Below are 25,592 nucleotides of genomic sequence, written 5' to 3'. Positions count from 1 at the left end.
TTTTATATATGATGTAAACAAAATAAGAAACGATAAATAAAATACTTCTATTGGTACATAAAATTATCTCAATATGAATATTTTGATTTTTTTTTTCTCTTTCGCCATTTAGGCACTTAACTTTATCATTGGTTGCACGATAGTCATTTCTCATGGAAAATATTCTAGTCCCGTGTTTAGAGTACCATGTGACAATTTGAGGTTATGTTTATCATGCGGTGTTTTCCTGTCAGTGAGTTCTAAGTGTCAACGTTGTTTTCAATATTAATTTGATATTCAATCAAAATGGTGAAAAAGAAAATTGATAACCGGATCCGTGTTATGATTGAGAATGGAGTTAAGCTCAGACATAGAACAATGTTCTTAATTGTTGGCGATAAAGCTAGAGATCAGGTTTGATACGAAACAAAATTCAACTGTTAACCAAATATCTTTTTAAAAACATGTTTTATCGATTTTAAATAGTTTATTTTGTGATTTCTTTATATAAATCACTTTTCCACAGTATGATCGCCTAATTATTTGTGATTTATGTATGTACTTTTAATTTTATCATTTGTTTTTGTAGGTTCCTATTCTTTATGATATGCTTGCAAAATCAACAGTCAAAGCTCGACCGAACGTTCTGTGGTGTTACAAAAACAAAGATGAATCAATAAGCAAGTAAGAATAATATAATTACATTCATCTGCCATAGTTAATATATTATCTTCTCTGGAAAATTTATTATTCTTTTACATCTCGCCGGAATGACAATGTATGACATATAGATAACATTTTCATTTGTTAACATACATGTCAAAAAAGATGCTCTAAAAATCGATGAAATTTGTAGAATGATCAATGACTATGCTGTTGACAAATTAATTCTAAAAACTTGATCAAATTTTATGTTTTGAAACCAATCTCGGTAAATAATAATCATAGTGCTCACATTAAGTAAGTTTTTGTGGGCGAATTACATTACAGTGAAAGTAAACAAATGTACCTTAAAACTTCACTATTTTACATCTAAAAATGTTTAAGACCACACTCTGTTAAGGCCTAAGATACTAACTATCAGGCCCACATCCCGCCTTATATTTTTCAAAAATTTTACAAATAAAACCGACATTCGTCCAGCTCAAAGTACAAAACAAATTTCTACGGAGACAGGCCATTCGTTTTGAAATATTCCCAAAGTTTGATTGAATTACAGTGAAAATTTAATTACTTTGAAGCATTTAGAGGATTTTTTAATAAAATGAGTGGATGAGCATGACAGAAAATGCATTTTTGCACATTTTTTTTTTACATAAATTCCTGCATTTTTTCTCACGTGATTTTAAATAATGATCAATAATATTGCTTCTGTTGGAATGATGCAAAGTAATGTTTCTAATAATCTGACCCTTAATATAAATATGGCCTGGAAAAAATAAGTATTATTAAAATATATTTTTGACCTATTAAAAGGATCCATCTTGTTTTAAAATCTTTAAAATACAGTAGACTCTTGATAATCTGACAGATATGAGACCGTAAAGGTTTTAGATTACTGAAAAATATCAGATCATCAAAAGTTCATCTATATTACCATTTTTAAGACTTGCATTATTAGTAGTACTGTATTGTAGATACAGTACTGTGAAGCAGTTTAGAATATTGCAGTAGGTGTACAAAATAATTAACTGTACATGAATGAAAAAAGTTTGACTTACTACTGTACCGGAACCTTGTTTACAAAACAAAAATATGAATTTTAGTAGCTTCTACAAAGAAATCATTTGTAGAAATTGAAAAGTTGCTTGGTGAATCAGCTGAAATCGGACTACCATGAGTCTACTGTATTCCAAAATCTCTGTAAAAAAATATGTATTTGCTTACTAACTAAAAAAAACGTAATATCGTCAGCTTAACTTGTAAAACTATTAAATCTCAAACTTTATTTTTGCAGGAGAGAGTAAAAACAGTTTTCTCTTCAGTACCATTGTAACAAAGTATTTTTCAATAATTAAAAAAAAATTGCAACACTGTACGGATATACAAGTTTTACACAGATATAGATTATTTGAAGTCCTAACAGAAAACACCAAAATATCATTGTTGACTGTTTGTGGATTTATGAGTTTTACAAGTTAGGGTGGCGAGATTTTTTATTAATTTTTGTGGCTAGAAAATGCACTTTGTTTAAATAGGTACTTTTTCAAAGATTTTTCGTAAATTTATTTTCAGCCATGGCAGGAAGCGGGCCAAAAAAATTGCAGCTGGCAAACTTGACATCTCAGAAGAATCTCTTTTTGATTCATTCCGTGTTGCCACAACAATTCATGGCCGGTATTATTCCGAGAGTCACGCAATTCTTGGTCAAACTTATGGAGTTTGTGTTTTGCAGGTAACAAACACATTAAATTAATTTAGTCACATAACCAGATATTTTATTTGAATTTTTAATTGATACAACACATGTGTGTTTTTTTTAATGCTTGTAACCTTTTAGAAATTTATCCGAGGTCGCATGAACAAAATATTAATACTGTTACAACTGTAATTTTTTGCTTATTTAAAAAAAAAACATGAAAATACCCTATTGTGTGAGAAAGAGATATTTCTGTGTAACTCGTTGCCATACGACACTAACTGTCCGTTTTATTATTTGTGTACTTAAAAATATGAATAATCATCTACTTATTTAACTATTTAAATTGCATTTACGAATGGAACGATATATCTGTTCGGTTTATCACAGTTGCAGTGTAAATAAAGCATTTTCTCATCAGACACGTCTAATTATGACAAGGAAGGCAATTACATCTACTATACTCCTGTAACAAGGCTATTTAACTATACCTATACCTCATTGGTACAATGGCACATGGAAACCCCAAAGATTCAGCCATCTTAATTTGTTTCCAAATGTTCGAAAATTCACCTTTATTACAAATAATTTATTTGGTTTAATTATGTTGGTTTAATTGGTGTCCTGATGAAGAAACGGGTACATAGAAAAGTCGGTAAGTGGTTATATAAAAAAAATGAGTTAATTCTAATGGATCAGTGAAGTTTCAATATTTCAATTATTTATTTTTGGTTTTTCAATGTTAAGAAACTCTTCCACATAAGTTTGACTTTACATATTTAAAATGTGTTCTTAAATGTAAAAAAAGTAAAATAATATGTTTTATACTAGGACTACATATAATAATTGCTTTCTAGGATTTCGAAGCTCTAACACCCAATTTAATGGCTCGCACAATAGAAACAGTGGAAGGAGGTGGTCTAATTATATTCTTGCTAAAGACAATGTCATCTTTAAGGCAACTCCATTCTATAGCCATGGATGTACATTCCAGGTAAGTCTTAATTAACATCCCTACAAAATACAGAATACTTTACGTACTTGAAAGTGAGTAAGGTTGACCACACCCCAAAACTGGCATAGTGCAGCACTAGGATCATAATCAGGCAGTTGATTTTTTCTTCGCAAAAACATGCATTATTTTATATCACAGTTTACGACCACTTCAAGAAGTTTATACCTAGTTAGTGCTTGTTAGCACTAATAATAATAATAGCTCGCTCGTCAAATACAAATATTTGTCAAACAATGGCACACACTGCTAATAAATTATAGAACACACTTTTACATTTTGAGTTTTAATAAAAAAAAGTGCATCTATTTTTATTTTTTTATTTTGTTTATTTACTAATATTTTTCTCTTACAAACTATAATTAATAATAAAAATAATGTGTCCTCACTGGGGTTACCCGTGCCGAGGACACTTAACAATATACTTTTTTGAAATGTTTTCACATTAGAGAATAAACAAAGAAGACTAACTTAATAAACAGAGATAATTAACAAAATATTCACAGTTTTAAAAACTAGGTATATATGTACATCTATATTTATATTACAAAACGCACAATAAAAATAACAAAAACCTAACATAAGCCATACACTTGTGGAGCGGTTGATTCAATATTGGTTTGGGCGAATGAGACAATCCATTTTAATTCTACCTAGCTCCACTATCCATTTTTTTTTAGCCTTTTTAGACATTTTCTAGATCATAATTTATTCCAAGTAGAATATTTTTACTTACTGTATCGTGTAAATATCCCTGGGACAGAGCGGCGATATGCCGATGAGTCATCAATGTTAGTTCAGCTGAACGTGTCTATCAAAGTCAAGGGACACAGACCTACTACGTTATAAGGGAGACCACCGTTATAGGAAAAACTGACTCAAACATTATAGGAAAAAACCTTATACGAGTGTATGTTATAGGAAGGTTTACTGTACCATCTTCAAAGTTAAATGAGTGATTATTTGTAAGAATGTATTGTGTTGTGTTGCAAACTCCGAAAAATGACTGTTTTTCATATTATATTTCACAAACAAACAAATATTCCATGTATTTGAAATAATTCTAGATTCCGCACGGAAGCATACGATAGAGTGTCCCACAGATTCAATGAGAGATTTCTGCTGTCTCTGGCAGACAATAAGAGGTGCCTGGTTCTGGATGATGGGCTGACTGTACTTCCCATATCCTCCTTGACCGCTCAAGTCACACCGGTTGAAGAAATACCAGAGGTAAAGTAACTCCCGTTCGTCGGTTTTCTGAAAGAAGTTAGTAACTAACATTTTACCAGTTGTGAGATATTGTACTTTTAAAGCTGAAAGCTCATCCCAAAGCAACAACAATTGTAATGAACTCATCATCATCGTCATTCGCCATTTTGCACCGGATGCATAGGGCACTGCACTGGTATATCAATAGCAGCGTATCTCGGTCATTTTAGATTACATGAATCTATAATGATCAGTCTTATGCTTCAGGTCCAGACCAGGGACTATGAAATTCATCTAAAATGATTCAAAATATTGGCAGAAATTCAAAATGCTGTAAGTGACAAAAAATCTTATTTCATACAGTGGTCACTGAAAACAAGTCATAAGCCCTGCAAATGCCTAAACTTCCATATTCCCTTTTCAAAAATGTTTTCTGTCTGTGGTGAAATATCTATCAATATTATTTTTGAATTGCAAATTTTAATATTAAATTGAGACTGACTAGGTATAATTATATATGTTTCTAATTTATATTTTCAGAGAGTGGACCCCAGACTATCGGAATTCATCTCCTCTCTCTCTGACTCTCCCCCTGCCGGGCCCCTGGTAAGCCTGTGTAGGACATATGAGCAGGCTACGGCACTAGCCACACTTATCAACACCCTCGCTGACAGAGAGCCAAGGTAATGATTCTGTAAGACTCACCCAAAAACAAATGCCCACTGTGGTCCGACCTAAAACTTCCAAAGACGCCTTCTGCGCTGTCCTTAACCCTTTGAAGTATATTTAATTTACACTTTTTGTTGAAGCTAGCTATGAATTATTTTTTGCAAAAAGATTACAATAGGAAATAGATTTACAAAAAAATACACAAAATATTCATTTGCCAACGTATTTATTTGAAATCGAAAACATTTTCTTTCTACTATTATGGTTGTTTAATTAATTAAATTGTCTCCGTATGAAAATTTTCAAAACACAGTCCTGGATTCAGACCAGGTTTTCGTAGACAGGTTTTGCAAAACCACACCATTTGTTTTCTTCCTCCTTTTTTATTTCGGTCACTGCACAGTCTTTGGAGCCGCTTTTTTCTCTCTTGGCTAAGAAGTGTGGTTTGCTATCTAAGCGTTCTTCCATGTCCAGAGTACAAGGTCTTCATATTTTTACCGCCATATTTCAAACATTGTATGACAGTTGTAGAAATTCGATTTATTTTGTTCCGTAATTTCAAGTAGAAATCTGTTTTATCGGCAATTTTTTCTTTGTTTGTAGGTAAGCTTCATTTGTTTTACAACACATGGTAGTAAAAGTATCGTTTTTTATGAAGAAATAAGAAAGTTGCCGCGTTTTTTACATGACAGTTAGCTCAGGCGGGTGACACCCGCCATAGGACTTATAGCGTATTTTTGTTTCGGGCGGGTACTCCTGCCAATGGACCACAAAGGGTTAAGACTGTTGTATTTCTTCTGAGAACATCCAAAATACTGATTGCTTAGCATGGATGTCAAATTGCTGACAGTAAGAGAAATTGAATTTTGCAAATGAAGAGAACACTATGGACAATTATTATAAAAGCAGTAACAATCTTAGGTATCATAAGTAAGGTGGAGTTCAGTTCAGACATGAAGTAGAATAGATCAGTTAAATTTAGTTATTACAGTAAAACCTCGTTTTTACGTTCTTCGTTTTTGCGTTTTCCCGATTTTACACCGAAATATTTAGGTACCATTTTTTTCCATACATTCTCATTAAATTTTCCCCCCAATTAACGTTTTTTACGTTTTTCATAACCCCGGTTTCACGTCGAATTTTTTTCATAACTCATTCGATCTGTCAAAAGAGGAGCCGCGCGCCGCCGCGTAAATGAAGAATAAAATCGAGGTAAATAAAAAAATGTGTAAATTATTGTATCAAACTAAATTCAAAGTAGGTGTAATGTAATTGACCATTTTGTTTAAGTGTCTAATTTTGACATTTTACTGAATAGTGACATGCAGTTGACGCATGTTTAGGAAGAATAAAGTCTTTACATCAATAAATTATGATGCAGAAAGTTTAAAAAATTGTCAATTGATATATTAGTTGATGCTATAAACATGATGTGAAAAGGAGATAGTTTAAACAGTTATCATAAAACTGTGAAATTGCCGCGATGTTAATGACAGTTGAAATCTTGTGTTGCCATACTAAAAAAAGTGATACTATATAAATAAAAATTTCACAATATTTAGGGAAAAAATCGTTACATGCAAATTCAAATTTTTATTTTTGTGTTTTTAAGGTTAAGTACCTAGATAAAATTATTTATGCATGTATTTTTTTAAATTCAATAAAAAATAACACATTGCAGTCTTGTTTGAAAAAATACAAAATATTTTTAATTATATCATTGGTAAATATGAATAATCTCCAATGACAATGACAGTTCCTACAATTTTTCTGCGGTAAATTTAATATAGTCTTGTACAATAAGTATATTTTAATGAAATTTAATTTTTTCGGTACATTTTTCATTTCCTCACTTTAAAATTTTCCTCAGTTCTACACTTTTTTTTGTTGCTCCCTTGAAAAACGTAAAACAGGGGTTTTACTGTGTATATAAGTTCATAAAACAAAGTTATTTTATTTATCTCTTAAAAATATTACATATATAGTAACAAAATGATCCACAATATTAGTGCTACAAATATCCAAAATATAATTCAGCTATCGCCGTTACTCTCCCACTTAACCAAATTCTAGATTTTGTTCAACGTGTTATACACATCGAAAAATAACACTGATTTCTCGTTGTCATCTCCAACTGGTCTTGGAGCTACCTGCATCAGCAGTAACTTTCTTAATTGTTGACAAAAAATGATGCTATTGCTACCATATATTTGAGAAAAAAATTTCAACCGTCATTCAATCTTTGAAAAACAGCCAGCCTGTTAGGTAATCTTTTTGACAATGAAATGAGATGTAAAAAGGACTGTGTTTTAAAAATTACTTATAAAAGGTTTTTTTTAAAGAAATAATTGTGTTCTTATGATTTACCCAAATATTTCGATTTTGGTGGCCATTTTCAACGAGTTATAAATATAAAATAAATAAAACAACTTTGTTTTTAACCACTAATTCTTATTTTTCACCGACCGGTTTCAAAGCAAACAAGCTTCTTTGTCAAGGTTTACGTAAATAATGAATTGATTCCTTTTTATTTTATTTCTATCATGTTCACTAAATACTACACGTGGTTTTTTCTTATACGGGTGGTAATTTGATATCTTTATTCTTGAAGTAAGCCAGGAGAGGACTAAAAGAAATATTGTTTTTTTGGTTATTAATTATTATTTTCTTATTATGAATCGCTTTTTTAATTTCTAAGATTTCTAAGTTGTCTAATTTTAATATTTTATTTTCAACATGAAGTACTTTTAATCCAGTGTCTTTATTGAAGTTATGATTATTTTCTATCAGATGATTTGCGAATAAGCTTGTTTGCTTTGAAACCGGTCAGTGAAAAATAAAAATTAGTGGTTAAAAACAAAGTTGTTTTATTTATTTTATCATAATGAATAACCACAAAGTTAGTGCTTCAAATATAAAAAATGAGTTATAAATAACTCACTATTAGAAAATGGGAACCAAGTTGTGATAGAGTGTAGTGACCGACCGAAGTTTTGATTCTGGCTAATAAAACGAGTTTCTTTTAACTTATTTAAATGAGTTTCGGCCAAAACTAAGACAGAAGTCGAAATTTGTTTCCGCTGAAAATTTTGTTTCTGTAAATCACTAATAGAGTGAGGCTCGAACCTCAAACCTTTGACCCGTGAGTCCGCAACACTAGCCACGGAACCACAACTCAGTAAATAAATTTTCTTTGTTTTTTTTTGTAAATCGGTATTCTTTTCTTTCCTTTTTGCAAGAATTTGTTGCAGAGCTAGCTTATAGTGAGTGTTAAATAAATAGATAAGGATTGACATATTTTTGTATTGTTTCAGACCTCCCCACTGCCTCACAGCCTCCCGCGGTAGAGGAAAGTCTGCCTGCCTCGGTCTGGCAGTCTCCGCCGCCATCGCACTCGGCTATGTGAACATCTACGTCACTTCGCCGCACCCCGACAATCTCATCACCATGTTCGAGTTCGTGTTGAAGGGGCTCGATGTCCTGCTGTACCAAGAGCATACCGACTATAACATAGTTCGCTCGACTAACCCGGAGTTTAAGAAGGCCATTGTAAAAATCAACGTCTCCAGAAACTCGAGACAGACTATACAGGTTTGATATTTGTCATATATTATACTTGTGTGGTTATCGAAAAATCTTGAAATAAAAACGTAGTTCTGATACTAGTTTATTAAGTAACTAATAAGTTGGGCTCTAACCCTTAGGTCTGTTAAATAGGGGAAACAATTCTAGGTTGAGCTTGTTAGGATATGTGGGTATGCAGATAGGGCGAATTCTCCTTATAATCGATTATTTGCAGCTTACCATATTTTTTTGACCTCGAAAATAATGTTTTATGTTGCATTATTATTAGGAAAAAATACATCACAAATAAAATACATTGCATTTCTTAGGTTAGTAAATTTACATCATGTTCTTTTATTCCATACAGCGAGCTAGTTGCGCCTCTATCGGGCGAAAATATTACCACTGAATTACACGAGATTACTCTGCTGAAGAAAAAACATGAATTTAAATACGTCTTAAAACCCAAAATCTTAGAATCTTGTTTGAAAAATTACACTTGCGATTACTGTAAAATCTTGCAGTTTTCCTTAATGCAATTTAGTCTTTCAACACTTCTTCATAAGGGCTATTATTCTTTAAAATAAATCTATTTGACTTACAACGGTCCAAAAGGGGTAGCATTATACACACTTCTTATGTGTGAGAAAGAGATAACCAATATATTTTATATGTCTTAACACGGAAGATACAATAATAGGTTCTTGATAAGTTTCGGTGGTTTTGTGAAATTAATTTTTAGTCATTGATAGCTACATGAATAAACGCCATATTGATTGGAACAAATGTATTGACGTATGCAGTGATGGACCTGCAGCTAACCGGAGAAAAATAGTGTCAAGAATAGAAAATGCTGCCCCAATGTAGCAGTTGTCACTGCGTTTTACATCGCTATGCCCGTTGACTGGGTACAGAATCCATTCACAAATCAGATTAAACCATCAATATTAACTGTGTCGGATGAGAATTTAATCAGATTAAGACTTATTTATTTATTAAATAAACGCCCAGAGGGCTCTTACAATATTTGGTTAAGAAGTACATAAAGTATTATAGTAATTGACACAAAATATAATCAGAATTGTTTCACTAATATGTTAATTATAAAAAAGAAAAGAAAGGGGAAATGATAGCTAATTTGATAGCAGCAGTTTATGATTGACTTACCAATGTAAGACTGGCTTTTCAGCTTATGCCTACACTAAAAACAAGTTCGGAACTAGACTGGATGCCGCTCCGTATTCAATTGTCAGACATTAAACCTAATTTTAGTGCTATTATAAGTAAAACTATGAAAAAGTTTCATTTTTCACATGCAGTTAAGATTTTTAATTAAAAATATAGTCTTTCTTTTCAAATCGAACATTACAACATGCAAACAATATGGTGTCATGGGTCTTAAAAATAATAATACATCGTGACAATTTATATTTCTATTGTCGAGATAGGGTTCAGCCGTTTCATATCCAAAAAAATTGATAACCACTGCGTTAACCAATGTGCGAAAGTATCCGAAAATATAACATGCGTAAGATGCATTTTAACATGTCCAAATTTATGCGATTATTCTAGTACATCGCCCCCGATGACCACTCGCTGCTGGGTGCTGCGGACCTGGCACTGGTGGACGAGGCAGGCGCCGTACCCCTCCCCCTGGTGGCTGAGGTGCTCCGCCGGGCCCCCCTGGCGCTCCTGTCCTCCACAGTGGCGGGCTACGAGGGCACGGGGCGCTCCCTCTCCCTCAAGCTGTTCGCGCAGATAGAGCAAAAGGGAAACTCGGTATGCAAAAAAGTGTCTTCATTTATAATGTTTTTCAAGATTTTACTATGTTAAATATGTATGTGGCATGTTTCAAAACAATGTAGAATGTTTCCCTCGGCACAGGACACCTTAGTGAGGGAACATTATCTTTATATCAAAGAATAAATAAAAATAATAATAAATTATAACAATAAATTATAGCAATAAAAATAATTGCCAGACTACTTTATGTTACAAAAAAAAATTATATCACCAAAATATTTCAAAATTGTATAAAACATGAGTTAATGTATTATTACCTTTGTTTTCTAGCAACTCACCCTAGAGGAGCCCATCCGGTATCGCACCGGAGACCCAGTGGAAGCCTGGCTGACCAGCCTGCTGTGCCTGGACGCTGCCCTCCCGCCGTCCCCGGGGGCCGGCTGCCCTCCCCCCTCCTCCTGTGACCTGTTCTATGTGGACAGGGACGCCCTGTTCTGCTACCACAAGGCGGCCGAGGCTTTCCTACACCGCCTGGTGGCGATATACGTCTCCAGTCATTATAAGGTGATAAATAAATTATCACCATATCCGCATTCTCCCCAGTCTGGGGTATATACAGTACATACAGTCAATATACATTTTCCACAGTGCATCGTTATAACTTAATTACATTATGATATATACCCAGTAATAAAATAAATTTAGAAATTAATAAATAGTAAAACCTCATTTTTGCGTTCCTCAGTTTTACGTGTCTGATTTTCTTAAAGGCTATTTTGCATTGTATTGTGATACATTTTTCAAGCAAATACAAACTTAGTGATGTTCTGATGTCCTTTGGGGATTGTTTTCCACTATATTCTTGTACGTTTTTTGATCAAAAATTCAATTTTGACATTTTATTTATGTACAGTATATATATTTTTTTAAATAATAAAACTAATTTTAAAAAAATATTGTAAGAACAAAACATAATAACGAACATATTTACTGATTTATTGTAGAAATAAAATACGAGTGATACTTTAATCCACAAATTTGGAATATCCAGTGACCGGTTTCATCGCTTTCGCGACACCTTCGAGACTGGTATCTTCATTAAGAAATTCAATGTATTTATACAAAACAGAGGTTACATGAAAGTAATTAATTATTCTAAATTTGTGGATTAAAGTATCACTCGTCTTTTATTTCTTTATAGAAATTACACTTACTTGAACTTCCTTCAAGAATCTTTACTTACAAACTTAAATATTTCATATTTACTGACATACGACAGGCATACCAGCAACGCCCATACGGAATCTTCTATATTTAGCATAGAAGAGACGAAAAATATCTGCATGGCCGGAGAGAACGGTACATACATATGACAATGACAAACACCGCACAAAATCATTATGTTTACAATTTGTCCTGTGCATCGGCAAATTGAATAAAAATGTGTTATGTATGTGAAATATATAGAACTAGAACCCTGGACAAGTGCTTTAAACTCGATGACTATGACCACTAGATGATGAGGTAGATTTATCTCAACTCGGTTCTCTTTTTCAGGATTCTGGTTCTATTTTACTAAAGAACTGTATTCTTATCCATCCGGAGACATTTGACTTGTATATTAAATATTGTTTTTGAAGGTGCTTTTCCACTGCAATATTTTCCTCTCGTGAGTAATCGGTCTAACCTTACCTTCATGTAAAAGATGGTCTCTACCCTCCCCCATCAGGTGCCAGTGTATGAGAGGGTGCATGATGAAGATGAAATAACATTTGCAGGAGAAGGATTAAAAATACAATTTTTACTTTCAGAATAGCCCTAATGATCTCCAGATGCTAGCCGATGCTTCCTCACACAACCTGTTCTGTCTCCTAGCTCCCACTTCTCCCAAATCCACCTGCCTTCCCGAGGTACTCTGCGTCATACAGCTCTGTATGGAAGGAAGGCTCTCCAACAGGTAATTTATTCAGAGTTTATTCTTCCTTTGCCGCTCCTGCATGAGGTTGGCGACCATCATTCTGAACTAATCACAATCCTGGGCCAGTCCAATCAGCTCTGCTGCATCCGGCACACCAAACCACTGTCTAAAATTTGCGAGCCATGATACTCTTTTTCGTCCCATACTCCGCCTGATCTATTTTTCCTTCTACAATAAATTGGAGAAATGCATATTTCTCATTGTGAAATATGTGACCAAATTATGAGACTTTTCTTCTTTTGACAGTCCATGAGGTTCGCAGCATTCTTCTGCACATCCATAGTTCGAAGGAGTCAATTTCGTTGATCATTGAGACTTGGAGACTCCAACCCTCCACTCCATACGGCAACTCCGTTTTACAATTTCCGAAATTAAAACTTGTACTCGCTAAACGTCGAAATACATGGCTAACCCTTAAACCAGCAAATATGTTGCCGATTGCCATCATGAACGCCCATAGTTGCCACAACAACATAACAAACATGTATTCATATAAACCTTCGACGTTGCAAAGCAGTTCATTTTTATTAAAACTATTTTTATGCATTTGTTTTATCATTTTTCATACATTTTTAAATTAAGGTTTCTTTTTTTTTTGAGAAAGAGTATCAGAATTGAATTTCCTTAGTACCTTTTCTCTTTTTCAAATTCTATTTATCATATCGCTAGCCCAAAGCAACAGTGAGATATCTCTGAAGAACATATTCTAAGATAATCTGACTTTGAGGTATGCAAAGGGTCTGACTAAATTAAATTATTTGTATTAGATTATGAATTCTATATTTTCACATAGGCTAACTATTTCAATATTTTTTCATTTGAAAACATTTGTTTATTTCATTTATGAACATATCTGCATGTGTATCTCAAAATTGGAAATTCCGGGTTTATCTCACTGTTGCTTTGGGCTAGCGATATTTGTATACTGTACGTCCGAAGACGGCAGATAAAACTGGGCCCTTTTATGAGTTTTGGATGGTCCTAGCTGCCATAAGAAATAATTTATCAAAAAATCAAATCAACGGAGTCATGCCAACGGTAAATATCTATAGTTTGTAAAAAATTCACTGCTTTAGTGCCATAATCCAGACAGAAAATATGGGAATACGTTTGTATGAAGAAAAGTCAGACTTTGTTTCCTTTTTAATGTATGGCAGTTACTAGAATATGATACCTAAGTGTTTTTTTACAGTATGATTTTTAATAAGTCTTTGTGCTTTGGCAAGTATATTCAACGACCTCTTTTTATGCCTGCAGATCAGTTACAGAAGGGATGGGTCGGGGTAAGAAGGCAGCCGGTGACCTGATACCCTGGAACATTTGTGAGCAGTTTGGGGACAGTGACTTCCCTCAGCTCTGCGGAGCGCGAATTGTGCGCATCGCAACACATCCCAACTATCAAAAGGTAAACAGACAGCTATATTATCTTTTGACGAGGAAGTAATAGACCAATATTTCAACAGAGGAGGAATTATTAGGTAATGAATAAATATAGGCCTTTACAAATCTTATAACCTGTCATCTTAAGTGCGCAAAATAGGCAAACAAGGTTTACTGTGAGTGTAACTACTGGCATATACAAAAGTATTAAAATATTTTTAAAATATGTACCGCTCAGAAAAATAATTAAAGTTTACTATAAACAAACAAACTATTATTTCTATATGTAATACGTGAGCACAGGTGATCATACCTAAATATGGGAGAAAATGCTAAAAAAATGCTTCAGCTGTAGGCACAATTAAACGTCTTAGTAAAACTAATATTAAGAACAATTTAAAACCAACAAAAAAAAATGAATATGTATTTGTTAACTTTATAATTTTTTGTTGATTTTGCCGTGCTGATTTTCATATAAATTTGAACAGAGCAAATGTGAGTGAATAATTATTTTCTGTCGAACGCAAACTTAGTCTTTAAAAATTTAGTCCGAGATAAACATTGGAGCCGGGTGGATGTCGCGTCGCTTGAAGTATTGGTGATGCATCTACCTATGAAAAATGAGTTTTTGTGCATCTAATTATATAAAATACCTAACTCACAAAAACAAAACTCAAAAATCAGATTTTAGTGTTTTGGAGGTTTTTATTATTATTATTATGGATAACTTATATAGCGCCATTTTTGTAATATAATACCTGAAAGGCGCTAAAGCATAGTGATTTTTTATGTACACAAAATAATTTATTCATGTACATTTTATAAATTCCTTCGGTAACTTTTTCCTTCCGATACATTAAAAAATATCTGGACTTTTGCTTGTTTACAATCTGGACAATGTAAGCTATGAGAGTTAATAAAAGAAAGGAAATATTAGAAATAATTTTTATAATGTGGTTAAAAACTCATTTTTATTTAAAAATATTTATTAATATATTTTTTTTAATGTTTTAATGTACAGTAATATAAAGTGACATAGTAAAAACAAATAATTCGGATTTAAGAACAATTTTTTTTGAAGATTTTTTCAAGCACAGGCTGTTTGGAAAAGAGCTACTATAAAGTCGAAGAATATTTACAGGACAAGACAGCTTGGCATTAGATTCATGCTTATTGATTTTAGTTTGATTTTAATTGTATTGTTGATTCGAATTTGTTCATTTGTTGAGTTTAATTTACTAATCGGGTTATGGTCCTGAGGCTAGTGTCTCGGACTCACAGATCCCCCAACTTGATTCCCATTTTCTAATAGTGAGTTATTTACAACTCGTTGAGAATGGCCCTCGAAATGAAATATTTGGGTAAATCATAAGAACGTAAATATTTCTTTTAATAAAAAAAATAAAATAATTTTGAATTGTATTATATAGTTGTAATTTATTAATGTTTATAAGTGATTCAATGAATCCTATATAAAGAATATACTTAACTACTAAACTAAACATAATTTTACGCTTCGAATTGTAATTTATCTCAAAACTGTCAATTTCAGGGTTAGTGACTTTTGCCTGAACAGCGGCGATTATTATCTTTTAATTAATGATTTAAAAATGACTAACTCTGAATCTAGTCGTAGGGTTAGCTCGTATTCTTCTGGTAATGTATGTCATTCTTGATAACTCCGTAGGCGGTGGAATCCAGCCCTTGTCTACAAATATTTTTGACTTTCCTTTATTATTTTCAATTTTCAGATGGGGTACGGAAAGCGCGCACTACAACAACTCGCCCAGTACTACTCGGGAGAGATCTCCTGCCTGAGTGAGAATGACGTGTACGTGGACGAGAGCGACCAGGAGCATGAGGAGCCAGCGGATGGCCTGCAGACGGAGAGCATCAAGCCGCGTAAGAAGCCGCCCACGCTACTCAAGAGGCTGACAGAGAGGCCGGCCGAATCGTTGCACTATATCGGGACCTCGTTCGGCCTCACAGAACAACTCCTAAAGTTTTGGAAGTCGCAGAAGTTTGTTCCAGTCTACGTCGGGTAATTTATTATTTTTATTAAGTATTTCATATGTTAAAACATATATTGGCTTGGTAAAAAGAATCAACCTCTTGAGTGCCACTAGGTAATGCTATGGCAGTACTCAGTAGGCGGTGAAATTTTAGGCAATTTTTAGAAAAGACAACACCTAAAATAATTATTCTAAAAACATATACGTAACAAGAATCATAAAAACCAAATAAATACACAATGTGTCCATTTATGATGTCAATGCAACAGAAAAACCCAATTATTAAAATTTTCACAAAATTTCAGGGTTGTACCATATAAATTATCGCAGAAAATAAACTAACAGAACTAAGTAAAATTAATAATTTTCTACCATGTGATAAACCTCGAAACAAGAGGGAAAGCAATTTTTCAAAACTGTCAAAAAACTTTAATTAATAAACGCAGACGCACAATTTACTATAAAATAGAGAAAAACGTACTTGTAAATTGGGAATTAATATAAAACACTCTTTCTTCTACCCATAAATGATAGTTTTATAACACAGAAAAATAATAAAATTAACTTGGGATATCTCTCAATTTTTATGAAGCAATTGAACTGGAATGGAACAATAGATATTCATCTAACTATTTTGCTTACTAGACACCCCTGAAAATACTTTAAAATTTGTATATTTTTTCTTTATACTGTGATTTTTGCCCAAGCACCTTAATATTTTTCTTTGTATACTTCCAGCCAGAAGTGTAACGATCTGACTGGCGAGCACTCGTGCATCATGCTGAGGACCCTCGGGGGGAACAGTGCGGAGTGGCTTCCCGAGTACTTCACGGACTTCAGAAGGAGGTTCACCAAACTGCTTCCCAAGGCCTTCAAGAAGTTCACGGCCTCCCTAGCGCTTGCCACCATCACTAATCCACACATAGAAATAAAAAAACTAGGTGAGACATCATTTGACTTTGATCATTGCAAATTTTTATTTCCAAAAGTTAAATATTTAAAATGAGCATTAGTTCTTGGATCGATGTGAAATGTAAATAGGCACCTACTTTGACTTTATTTTACTGATCACAACAAATGAATAAATAAATGTCATTATGTATATCATTTTTCAAATAACAACACTGTGTAAGTCATTTTTGTTATTTTTATAGAACGATGAAAAAACTGTTTTTTTTATTAACTCTCTCTTGCCGGCGATATGTAGCTAGTACACATTGCATCTAATAAGTTTAATATCTCTATAAATAGAATTAATACTGCGTTAATATCTTCCGCATTTCTCCATTACAAATTAACATATTGATTGAAATAATTTATTATTAAATAATAAATCATTATTGGGCACAGAAAAAGCATTTTGTAACAAATCGGAGACGAGTCACTAATATTATACATTCAAAATATGTCATAAATAAGAGTACCAAATATATTATGATTGTCTCAAACACTACGTCTCACTCTCAATGCTATAGGTATATTCGCGAGCAAGAGAGTCAAATTCACGCATCACGCAGGCTAATAGCAAAGTAACCTGTACCACTTCCACAGTATGCCAGTTTTGTGCAGTTGCTTTAGTTAGGGGCAGTCTTTTTGTTCATCCTGCGAACGTCAGCCAATGTTTTTTTTTTTCATGTTTTTAACAATTAGATTAAAAATACTATCGCTTTTAACTTTAACTATAAATGATTGAAGCAATTGCCCATGAATATGCCATTTTTCCGATTTAAAATCTCTTATTTTTTTTCGCGGATGTTTTTGGGACATTAAGGGAATGGTTGAAAACTCAACTAAATTGTGCCCTAAAATGTATTAAAATGAAAAGTTAAACTGTCGCCTATTAAAAACTCTGTCTAATTCCTCTTAAATTCTATAAATAAGCAGTTTTCATGGCTGTCCTGTAAAAAATAACGAAAACTACTTGCATGGTGTTGTTACTTAAGAGACAATATGTGTTCTAATAAAATAATATTAATTTACAAACAGACAGAAAGGGTGAAACATCACAACTTTTTCTACATTCATGTAATATTATTATTCCAACTTTAGACATGTCTATCTTCAAGTGTTTGTTGGATTTGGTCATACCATGTCTTCCTCAGTCTTGCTCATTTTCTGCATTCTGTTTCGATCTTTTTAGCCGTTCTTTCACTGCCTTCGCTCTAGAAAATATAGGTTCTAATACATACTTTGTTATTGTTACAGAACTAGATACCAGCATAGTAGAACACCACTTTACTAGACACGACGTGAGGAGAGTGGAACTGTACACACGGCAGATGGCCGATTATCATCTCATTAGTGACTTGACCATTGACCTGGCTACCGTATTCTTCCACTCTAAAATGGCCTCCAAATTAGACGCGCTGCAACAGGTAGGACTTTGGAAAATTATTATTAATTTGAAAACTAAACTAAAATAAAAAAAAAATTAGTCCAGTTTTGTCCAAATTTAAATTCATTCATTTTCAATTCTGGTTTCGAAGCTAAACAAGCTTCTGTATAAAGGTAGAATTTAGTAATGAATATTATCCTATTTTATAATTTTGACAGTGTCTATTAAAATAAATTATAAATCTGCATATCCCATCTTGCAAAAGGCTACAATAAAAATAGCAATAATTAAAACAACTATAACACAGGCAAAAAATGTATGAAATTTGTTTATACAGTGCTATTTTAAATTACTTTTACAAAAAAAAATCCATCAGAATCAAATAAATTTGTTAGATTTATGTGTCAAATTATGTTTTAATTCAATTTCAGGTCATTCTTCTTGGGTATGGGTTACAGCACAGAGGTATGGACTCCCTATCAGCGGAGCTCGGTCTTCCCGTCTCCCAACTTCTGGCCAAGTTCTATGATTCTACAAAGAAACTGTATTCTGCAATTAATTCGGTTCTGGAAACGGACGCGGCCAAAAAGATAGGATTCAACAGCATCTCAGATAATTTCGCCAATGACACTCCTGTGGCACAATCTCTTGACGATGAACTCAACAAGGCTGCAAAGGTGTGTATATATTCATTTATTCACATTTGCCATTTTTCTTCTTCACCGTGTTTCACAATGCTGAGCATCGTGGTCTCTAAGAATGTCCGGCACTAGGTGTATGATGTGCCTCCATTCCTCCCAGCCCTGGACTAACTCAATTTGCATATATAGTGAAACCCCGAAATTACGTCCACGCAATATCCGGTTTCCAGCGATCTGCGTATAATTTTTGTAGTCCCATTGAATTTTTAATTTTTTAGTACATTAAAAACCCAGTTTTACGTTTTTTTCCCTCAATTGACGTCGGAGAAATTTACAATCCACACTGAAAACTGACAGCTCGAGAATCTCAAGTTAGTTTCTATATTATGACAACTTTTTATAGAAATTAGTAATTTTAAAGAGAGTTTAATGTGTTTTGCAAAAATCTATTGCTGCCAAAACACGAAAACGTGTTTTTGACAACTCAAGAGTCTGAAGTTAGTTTCCAATTATTATACCAACTTAGTGGTCGAAAAAAATTGCAATCCCCACTGAAAACTGACAGCACAAAAGTCTGAAGTTAGTCTCTATCACTATACCAACTTTTTGGTTAGTTAAATCGATAATCAAAATTATTGCCGCCATTTTTGTGTTTTAGTTGTAATTTTGAAGATGGTTTATTGTGTTCAGACAATTATTATTTATGAACATGATATTAAAAAAGTAGCAATCAAAAAATGGTTCAAACATTGCTGCATAATTTTTTTAATAAAAAAAAAATTGCTGAATGAATTTTTTTCACTACCCTCGATTTACACTTTTTGTTTGTGTCCCTTAAAAAATGTAATTTAGGGGTTTTACTGTAGATATTGTGGTGTAAATAAAATGATTCCAGTATGTTGTAGATTGGATTCATTCCAACATTTCGACTACTGTTGCAGGAGCCATCTTCATGGTGTGGAGTAAAAAATATGTGTTTATGTACTATGTAGTAGTTTATACCGCATCACAGGGAGTACAATCAGCATCATTCTGTTTAATAACAGTAACCGTGAAAATCTACATACCTTATTTTGATGAATGTATTAAAAACTGAATATTTTTAGAAATATTTATGTTTTTTTTGTAAATATTTCTTTATAAAACTCCACAAATTATAATTTTTATATACATTTCTCGTAAAATTTATATTTGAAGCACTAACTAACCTAACTAAATTAATTAAGATTAAAAAAACACTCGCAAACGAGTGGAGGCGTATATAATAAATATTTTTAAAAAAACTTTGTTTTCAGTGGTTAAAAATAAAGACATTTTATTTAGTTACCCATGAGCACTTTCTCCTGATTAGGCACCTTCAGACTGGTAAAATAATTTACAACATTTTTTGCTGAAATACTATTTTTTTTACAAGTTTTAAGAGATAGAAACATCGGGGAAGTACATATTTTCAACTTAGGGCAGAAATAATAAAATCCAGTTTGCTTTTATGTTAGGAACGTGATAGGCCAGAACACCAACAAATAAACAAATTTGACTGTAAAGACTACTCACGTAATATACCACACTCTGTCAATTACGAGTGAGAACAGTCAAAAAAATTGTTAAAAGTAAAGAATATGTGTTATACTTTTATAATAAAAATGCACCGAAAAATAACAGTAGATTACTTTAATCTACATATCAACAATAATGTTAATGCATTTTGAGATTGTGTGCAGTAAATAAAGCGAAAATGTTCTGTTGGGAGCCAGGAGCTGCAGAGGAAGCAGCGGCAGGAAGTAGCCGCACTGGTCGGCCAGGAACTGCAACAGTACAAGATCAAGGGGACGGAGGTGGACTGGCAGCAAGCTCTAGGGCCTAAATCCTCGGCCAATAACCTCATCTCCGTTAAAAGGTAACATACCCGTAGAGACAGAATTAGAATATGTTTTTTAACAGGAGTAACCCGCTAAGGCTCTATTTTAGAGGCTTGTCAGCGGGTGGGAAAGAGAGGATGCGAAAGGAAGTCATGAAAAATACACCACAAAAACCAGACCAATTGAGAAAAAAAAACTTTCTTTTTGACATATTGAGAAAAGAAAAAAGGAAGTTTACTTTTTTTTATATATTGATAAAATATATATTGATTCGTAATTCCGGTTCTGTCTCGAATCAATCCTGTCAAAACTTTTAATTGAGATTTCGTATCAAATTTTCTTAAAAAATTTTAACATGTCAATAGTATTCCAAACATTGTAGTTAAGTTTATTCAAAAATGCATTTTATAAAAATCCTGAGTTTTATCATCATGCTCTATTCATTTTATTAGGTATCTTACAGTCATTAACATAATGACATTTGTTTATAATTTATTCCTCACTGGGAAATCCAAAATTTCTTTAAATATTTCATACAAACCTGCATCTCTACTTATTTATATGCTGTGATTTTTTAATATTGTTGCAATTTTCGCTACAATGTTTGAAACTGAAGTATGTTTGATGATTAATATGTAAAATTACATTGTTTAACCTTCAATTCATTCAACAGTGGTGTCAAAAGGCTTGGAGCGGAAAATAAAGATTTATCAGACGCAGTACCCACCAAGAAAAACAAAAAATCCCATCACGGAAAGCCACACAAAATGCATAAAAGAAAAGGTTAAACTAAATTAATAGATTAAGCTGTATAATAAATAAATTTATTACACAAATGACTTTGGCTTTATGATCTTTTTGTTTTTAAAACTAATATCATAAACCCTTTTTGTTGAAATGTTTTAATATTTTTTTTATATTAGGGGTCTGATATTAGAAACATTTATTTGCATCATTCTAACAGAAGCAATACTACTTATGATTGAACTGTTAATTCTACAGATAGTTAGGTTAATATCTTGATATCTTAAAAACATGCAAAAATGCCTTCTTATGCTCCATGCGCCTGTTATAAACATTTTATTTTTAAAAAAACCATAATCCCAGATAAAATAAGTTAATGCTCTAAATCAGTGTTTCCCAGGTGAGGCATAACGCCCCAGAGGTGGGGCACCACGCTTCAGAGATGAGACACGCCGGCATTCCACATATAAAGGGGAATACTCATCGGTCATACAAAAAAATGCCTGAGATTTACAAAATTTAAATCTACGCCAAATTGTATTTAAAATAGAATGAAACCCGTTACAATTTCAATAATTATCTGAAAACACAGAAACTGTGCAGGATGTAGGAATAATGACATAGATTTGTGAAGAAACTGACACAAAATACCCTAATATTACTTTGCATGCCAGAAAATTATTATTACCCTTTCCCTCATCTTATTTGGTGGAATGTGGTTTTAGCGCCCATAAGTGATTTACTCATTAAAAAACTAAATCGATTGGATATAACTAATAGAGGTATAGAGGGGAGGGGACCTAAGACTGAAATTAACTAAGTAAGATCAGGACATCAAATTTCTTTGTAGCAAGCGTAACTGAATTTAATCATGAATTAGGCGTCAGGATATGTGTGTTTGTACTCAATTTCAATTGTCACTCGTGTTTTATTAATGTTTTATTTTTATTTTATTCTACTTAATTACATTTTCAATTTGTGATTTGTAATCGTTTCAGTTATAACATATGTATTAGAATAGGTTTTATTTAATTTCATTAGGGGTTCATATATTTACAAACATATTACAATATGATTTGAAATTTTACCTGCTGTTTACTTAAAAAATATGCCGTCGGGACATCTGACTTTAGAAAAGACTACGGCGGGGCATAGCATAAAGCTGGGAACACTGCTCTAAATGCATTAAAACCACTTCAAAGTAATTAATTTTCACTGGAATTCAATTAAACTTTGGGAATATTCCGGAACGCTGGAGCTCCCTGCCTCCATACAAATTTATATTGGAGTCTTGACGCATGGCCAGCGGTGTAATTTTAATAACATATTTATTTATTTGTCAGTTCGGAGAAATTCTTTGAGCTGGACGCCTGTCAGTTCAAACTGTAAAATCTTGAAAAATATAATGTAGGATGTGGGACTGTGTATTTCATGTGTGTATCATATATCACTATACAATACAATATCTAGCATCGGCAGCCGTCTAGTTTGTGTCTTGGGCCTTAAATAAAGTTATTTCAATTTAATTCAAATTGACCAACAGCAAAATCAATTATTTCAGAAGTGTCTTACCTGTTTTTATGCAAACTTTGTTAAATACTTGAGGAATTTAGACCTTTTTTTAGATAATAATGGTGTGAATACTCAAAAAGTATTATTTAAATACAGTAATTACATATTTTATTTTACAAAGATAAAATAATACAAAATATATTTTTCAGTTATTTACTAGATATAATTACTAAAAATAATACAATTAGTTTTTTTTGTCGGCACATAAACATATATTTTATTTTGTTTATATACATTCTTTAAAAAAAGGTAATAAATAGGGAAATTGAGAGAAAATGTTATCAAAATCACAGTGAGACTTTTATTTTTAATTTAAAAGTATTATAAAAACATGTTTTACCAAATAATAAGATTAAAAATATATTCGCTACTTAAAATAACAAGGTTAATAAATCTTAAACAAAACATTCTTATGTACATACATGTGCGGTTGATTTCTAATGAACTAAATTATAATTTGACAACACGTGTAAAATAATAATTTTTATCGTTAAGTTTTCTGTTTCACACAAATTTTAAATCAGACTAACCATATAATAAAAGTTATATTATGCGTAACTAATTAAGCCAACTACGTAATATTAAATTGAAACGGTAAATGACGTCACCGTTGAAAAAGGTTGTTTTTAAGTGTGATGTGTAAAATAAAATCAAAATTTTGTTTGTTTTGTGACGGTTCAAACTTTGTGTTTTATCATAGAACTTTTCAATAAGACTTCTTTAATTCTTAAATTATTATTATTATTTCCATTACTTATGTTGCTGTGAGTTACATTGACGCAATGCAGCCAAAACCAGAAGTATTCTCTCTTATGAAGTTATTATCAGTCACCACATATTGCATCTTAGGACATGGTCTCCATGCTAGTGAGAAATTGGCTCAAGAGAGGACACAGGATGGAAAACATCACAATAGTTTATGGAATGGTCAAAAAGAATTTGATAATGCCCCTGTGAGGCAAAACGGCTGTTACAAAAAGTTTTTAAAATACACGTAGAACCAAAAATGTGAATTCAATTGAATAAATAATATAATTTTTCATTGCTAAGCTGTGTACCATATGAGAAAACAAAGATTACGTTGTTCTTCAATGATGTTGGTCAAATTGAAAGGAAATGGCATATAGACTGAAAAAAAATGTTGAGTAATACGCGCGCGCACATGTGGACAGGACAAAATTTTCACAAAAATAAAAACTGTCTCATGAAGCATGTTCGTATCTTTCAAATACTGATAGCCATTTGCTGGGCTATCGCCGTGTGTCAATAGTACTTCTCGCATATTTATCGAACGACATTGCAGCAACCACCAGAGTTTTATTTTACATCATATCTTATTTTTTAGTAAATTATTAGATGTAACCACAAGCTATACAAATTTTACTGAAAACCTTCTATTACACATCACATAAAGGTAAGGAGACTCTTTTATGACTAACTAATGGGACGACCTAGTGTCGGGAGACCTACACCGAGGTGGTAGGAATGTGCGGCTAGGAACGGAGCAGCAGGAACTAGAAAGAGAGACGGAGAAGAACCCAGAACGGATTGTAGGCAGAGGCATGATGAATTTTTTTTAATGTAGCAAAAATATTAATCATTTTGGAGATCCTGGTGATTTTAACTGTACCTCGGGAGTATTAGTGTCAGCATTTCTACATTTCTAACATGGGTTTTATCAGAAAATCTTGTCAAGTGATATTTTTGAGTGGCTGAATAAAATTCATATCGTATAATACTTGTGCTACTGTTCTAGAGGCCTCCACACTGCTGAGAGCTATGCCGGCAAGGTGGGGCTCGTATCCCCGTAACAACCTGAAAGAGATTAGAGATATTATACCATTAGGTATTTTCACAAGTCACGTCAGTCATCATCACACCTTTATTGTTGTGAAGAGATTCATCTGACTGAATTATTTCACATACTAGGCAACGCCTGATAACAATTTTCCAATTTCTTAACTTCTTCTTGGACCAGTTGGTTTCATTACAATATTTGAGTTTGTCTAAATGTTTGTAGACAAAAGACAATAAAGGTTTCAGCTCTTTAACTTCACTAAAATCACAAATGGAAGAATTGAAGAAATATGGATGTTCAAACATAGGCAAAATGGTGAATGTTACACAGTGTGTAAAGTGGCCACTTAAACCAGCCAATGACAGTTCATAAGCTCTGTAAATGCCTAGACTTCCAAAATCCCTTATTTAAGGTATTCTCCATCCCTGTTGTAATTTGTTAATCTTAATGACTCCCGAGGGGGTGAATTCCAGTCTTTTGTCTACAAACATTTAGACAAACTCAATTATTGCAATAAATTTATCATTACAATATCTAAATATGAAATTGGTGGGATTATGAAGTACACCAGAACTCCAACTATCCGAACTTCGACTATCCGAATCGCTTTCATAATTTCAGAATTTTTTTTTAAGACTGACACGTACTACGATTTGCAAAATTACGACTTGGCTGCCCAAAAACGGATGATAACAATCAAACAGCTTACTTTGACCGAGATGATCAGCAAGCAATGAC

General features: G+C 32.8%; 2 protein-coding genes across 9 annotated transcripts in view; one reads left to right on the top strand and one right to left on the bottom strand.

Annotated features, from left to right (window-relative positions):
• Positions 1–217: 217 nt before the first annotated feature.
• On the top strand, positions 218–21,595 carry l(1)G0020 (RNA cytidine acetyltransferase l(1)G0020). 2 transcript variants are annotated; one of them, XM_088225253.1, is made up of 17 exons: positions 218–393; positions 569–663; positions 2,215–2,374; positions 3,196–3,332; positions 4,418–4,580; positions 5,100–5,242; positions 8,543–8,819; positions 10,365–10,571; positions 10,866–11,099; positions 12,347–12,492; positions 13,771–13,918; positions 15,645–15,934; positions 16,644–16,846; positions 18,111–18,280; positions 18,672–18,917; positions 20,636–20,778; positions 21,414–21,595. In XM_088225253.1, exons 1-17 carry the CDS (start codon positions 286–288, stop codon positions 21,526–21,528), a joined length of 2,985 nt encoding a protein of 994 aa, XP_088081379.1. In that variant the 5' UTR covers positions 218–285; the 3' UTR covers positions 21,529–21,595. The 2 variants fall into 2 exon arrangements, with proteins under 2 accessions (XP_088081379.1, XP_088081380.1); XM_088225254.1 differs by having other exon boundaries at positions 20,632–20,778; positions 21,414–21,522.
• Positions 21,596–23,337: 1,742 nt separating this feature from the next.
• The window catches only part of Bap170 (Brahma associated protein 170kD), a 49,624-nt gene continuing 47,369 nt past the window's right edge, over positions 23,338–25,592 (bottom strand). For all 7 annotated transcript variants that reach the window (XM_088225245.1, XM_088225248.1, XM_088225252.1 and 4 more), the window contains one exon: positions 23,338–24,871. In XM_088225245.1, coding sequence (XP_088081371.1) covers positions 24,748–24,871 — 124 coding nt within the window. In that variant the 3' untranslated portion in view covers positions 23,338–24,747. The remainder of the gene's footprint in view (positions 24,872–25,592) is intronic.

This window comes from Micrasema longulum, unplaced genomic scaffold, assembly GCF_059751315.1.
Source record: "Micrasema longulum isolate JH-2025_06_02 unplaced genomic scaffold, ASM5975131v1 h1tg000340l, whole genome shotgun sequence".
Taxonomy (NCBI): Eukaryota; Metazoa; Arthropoda; class Insecta; order Trichoptera; family Brachycentridae; genus Micrasema; species Micrasema longulum.
Note: the sequence above shows the minus strand (reverse complement) of the source record. Positions and strands in the feature narration are given on the sequence as shown.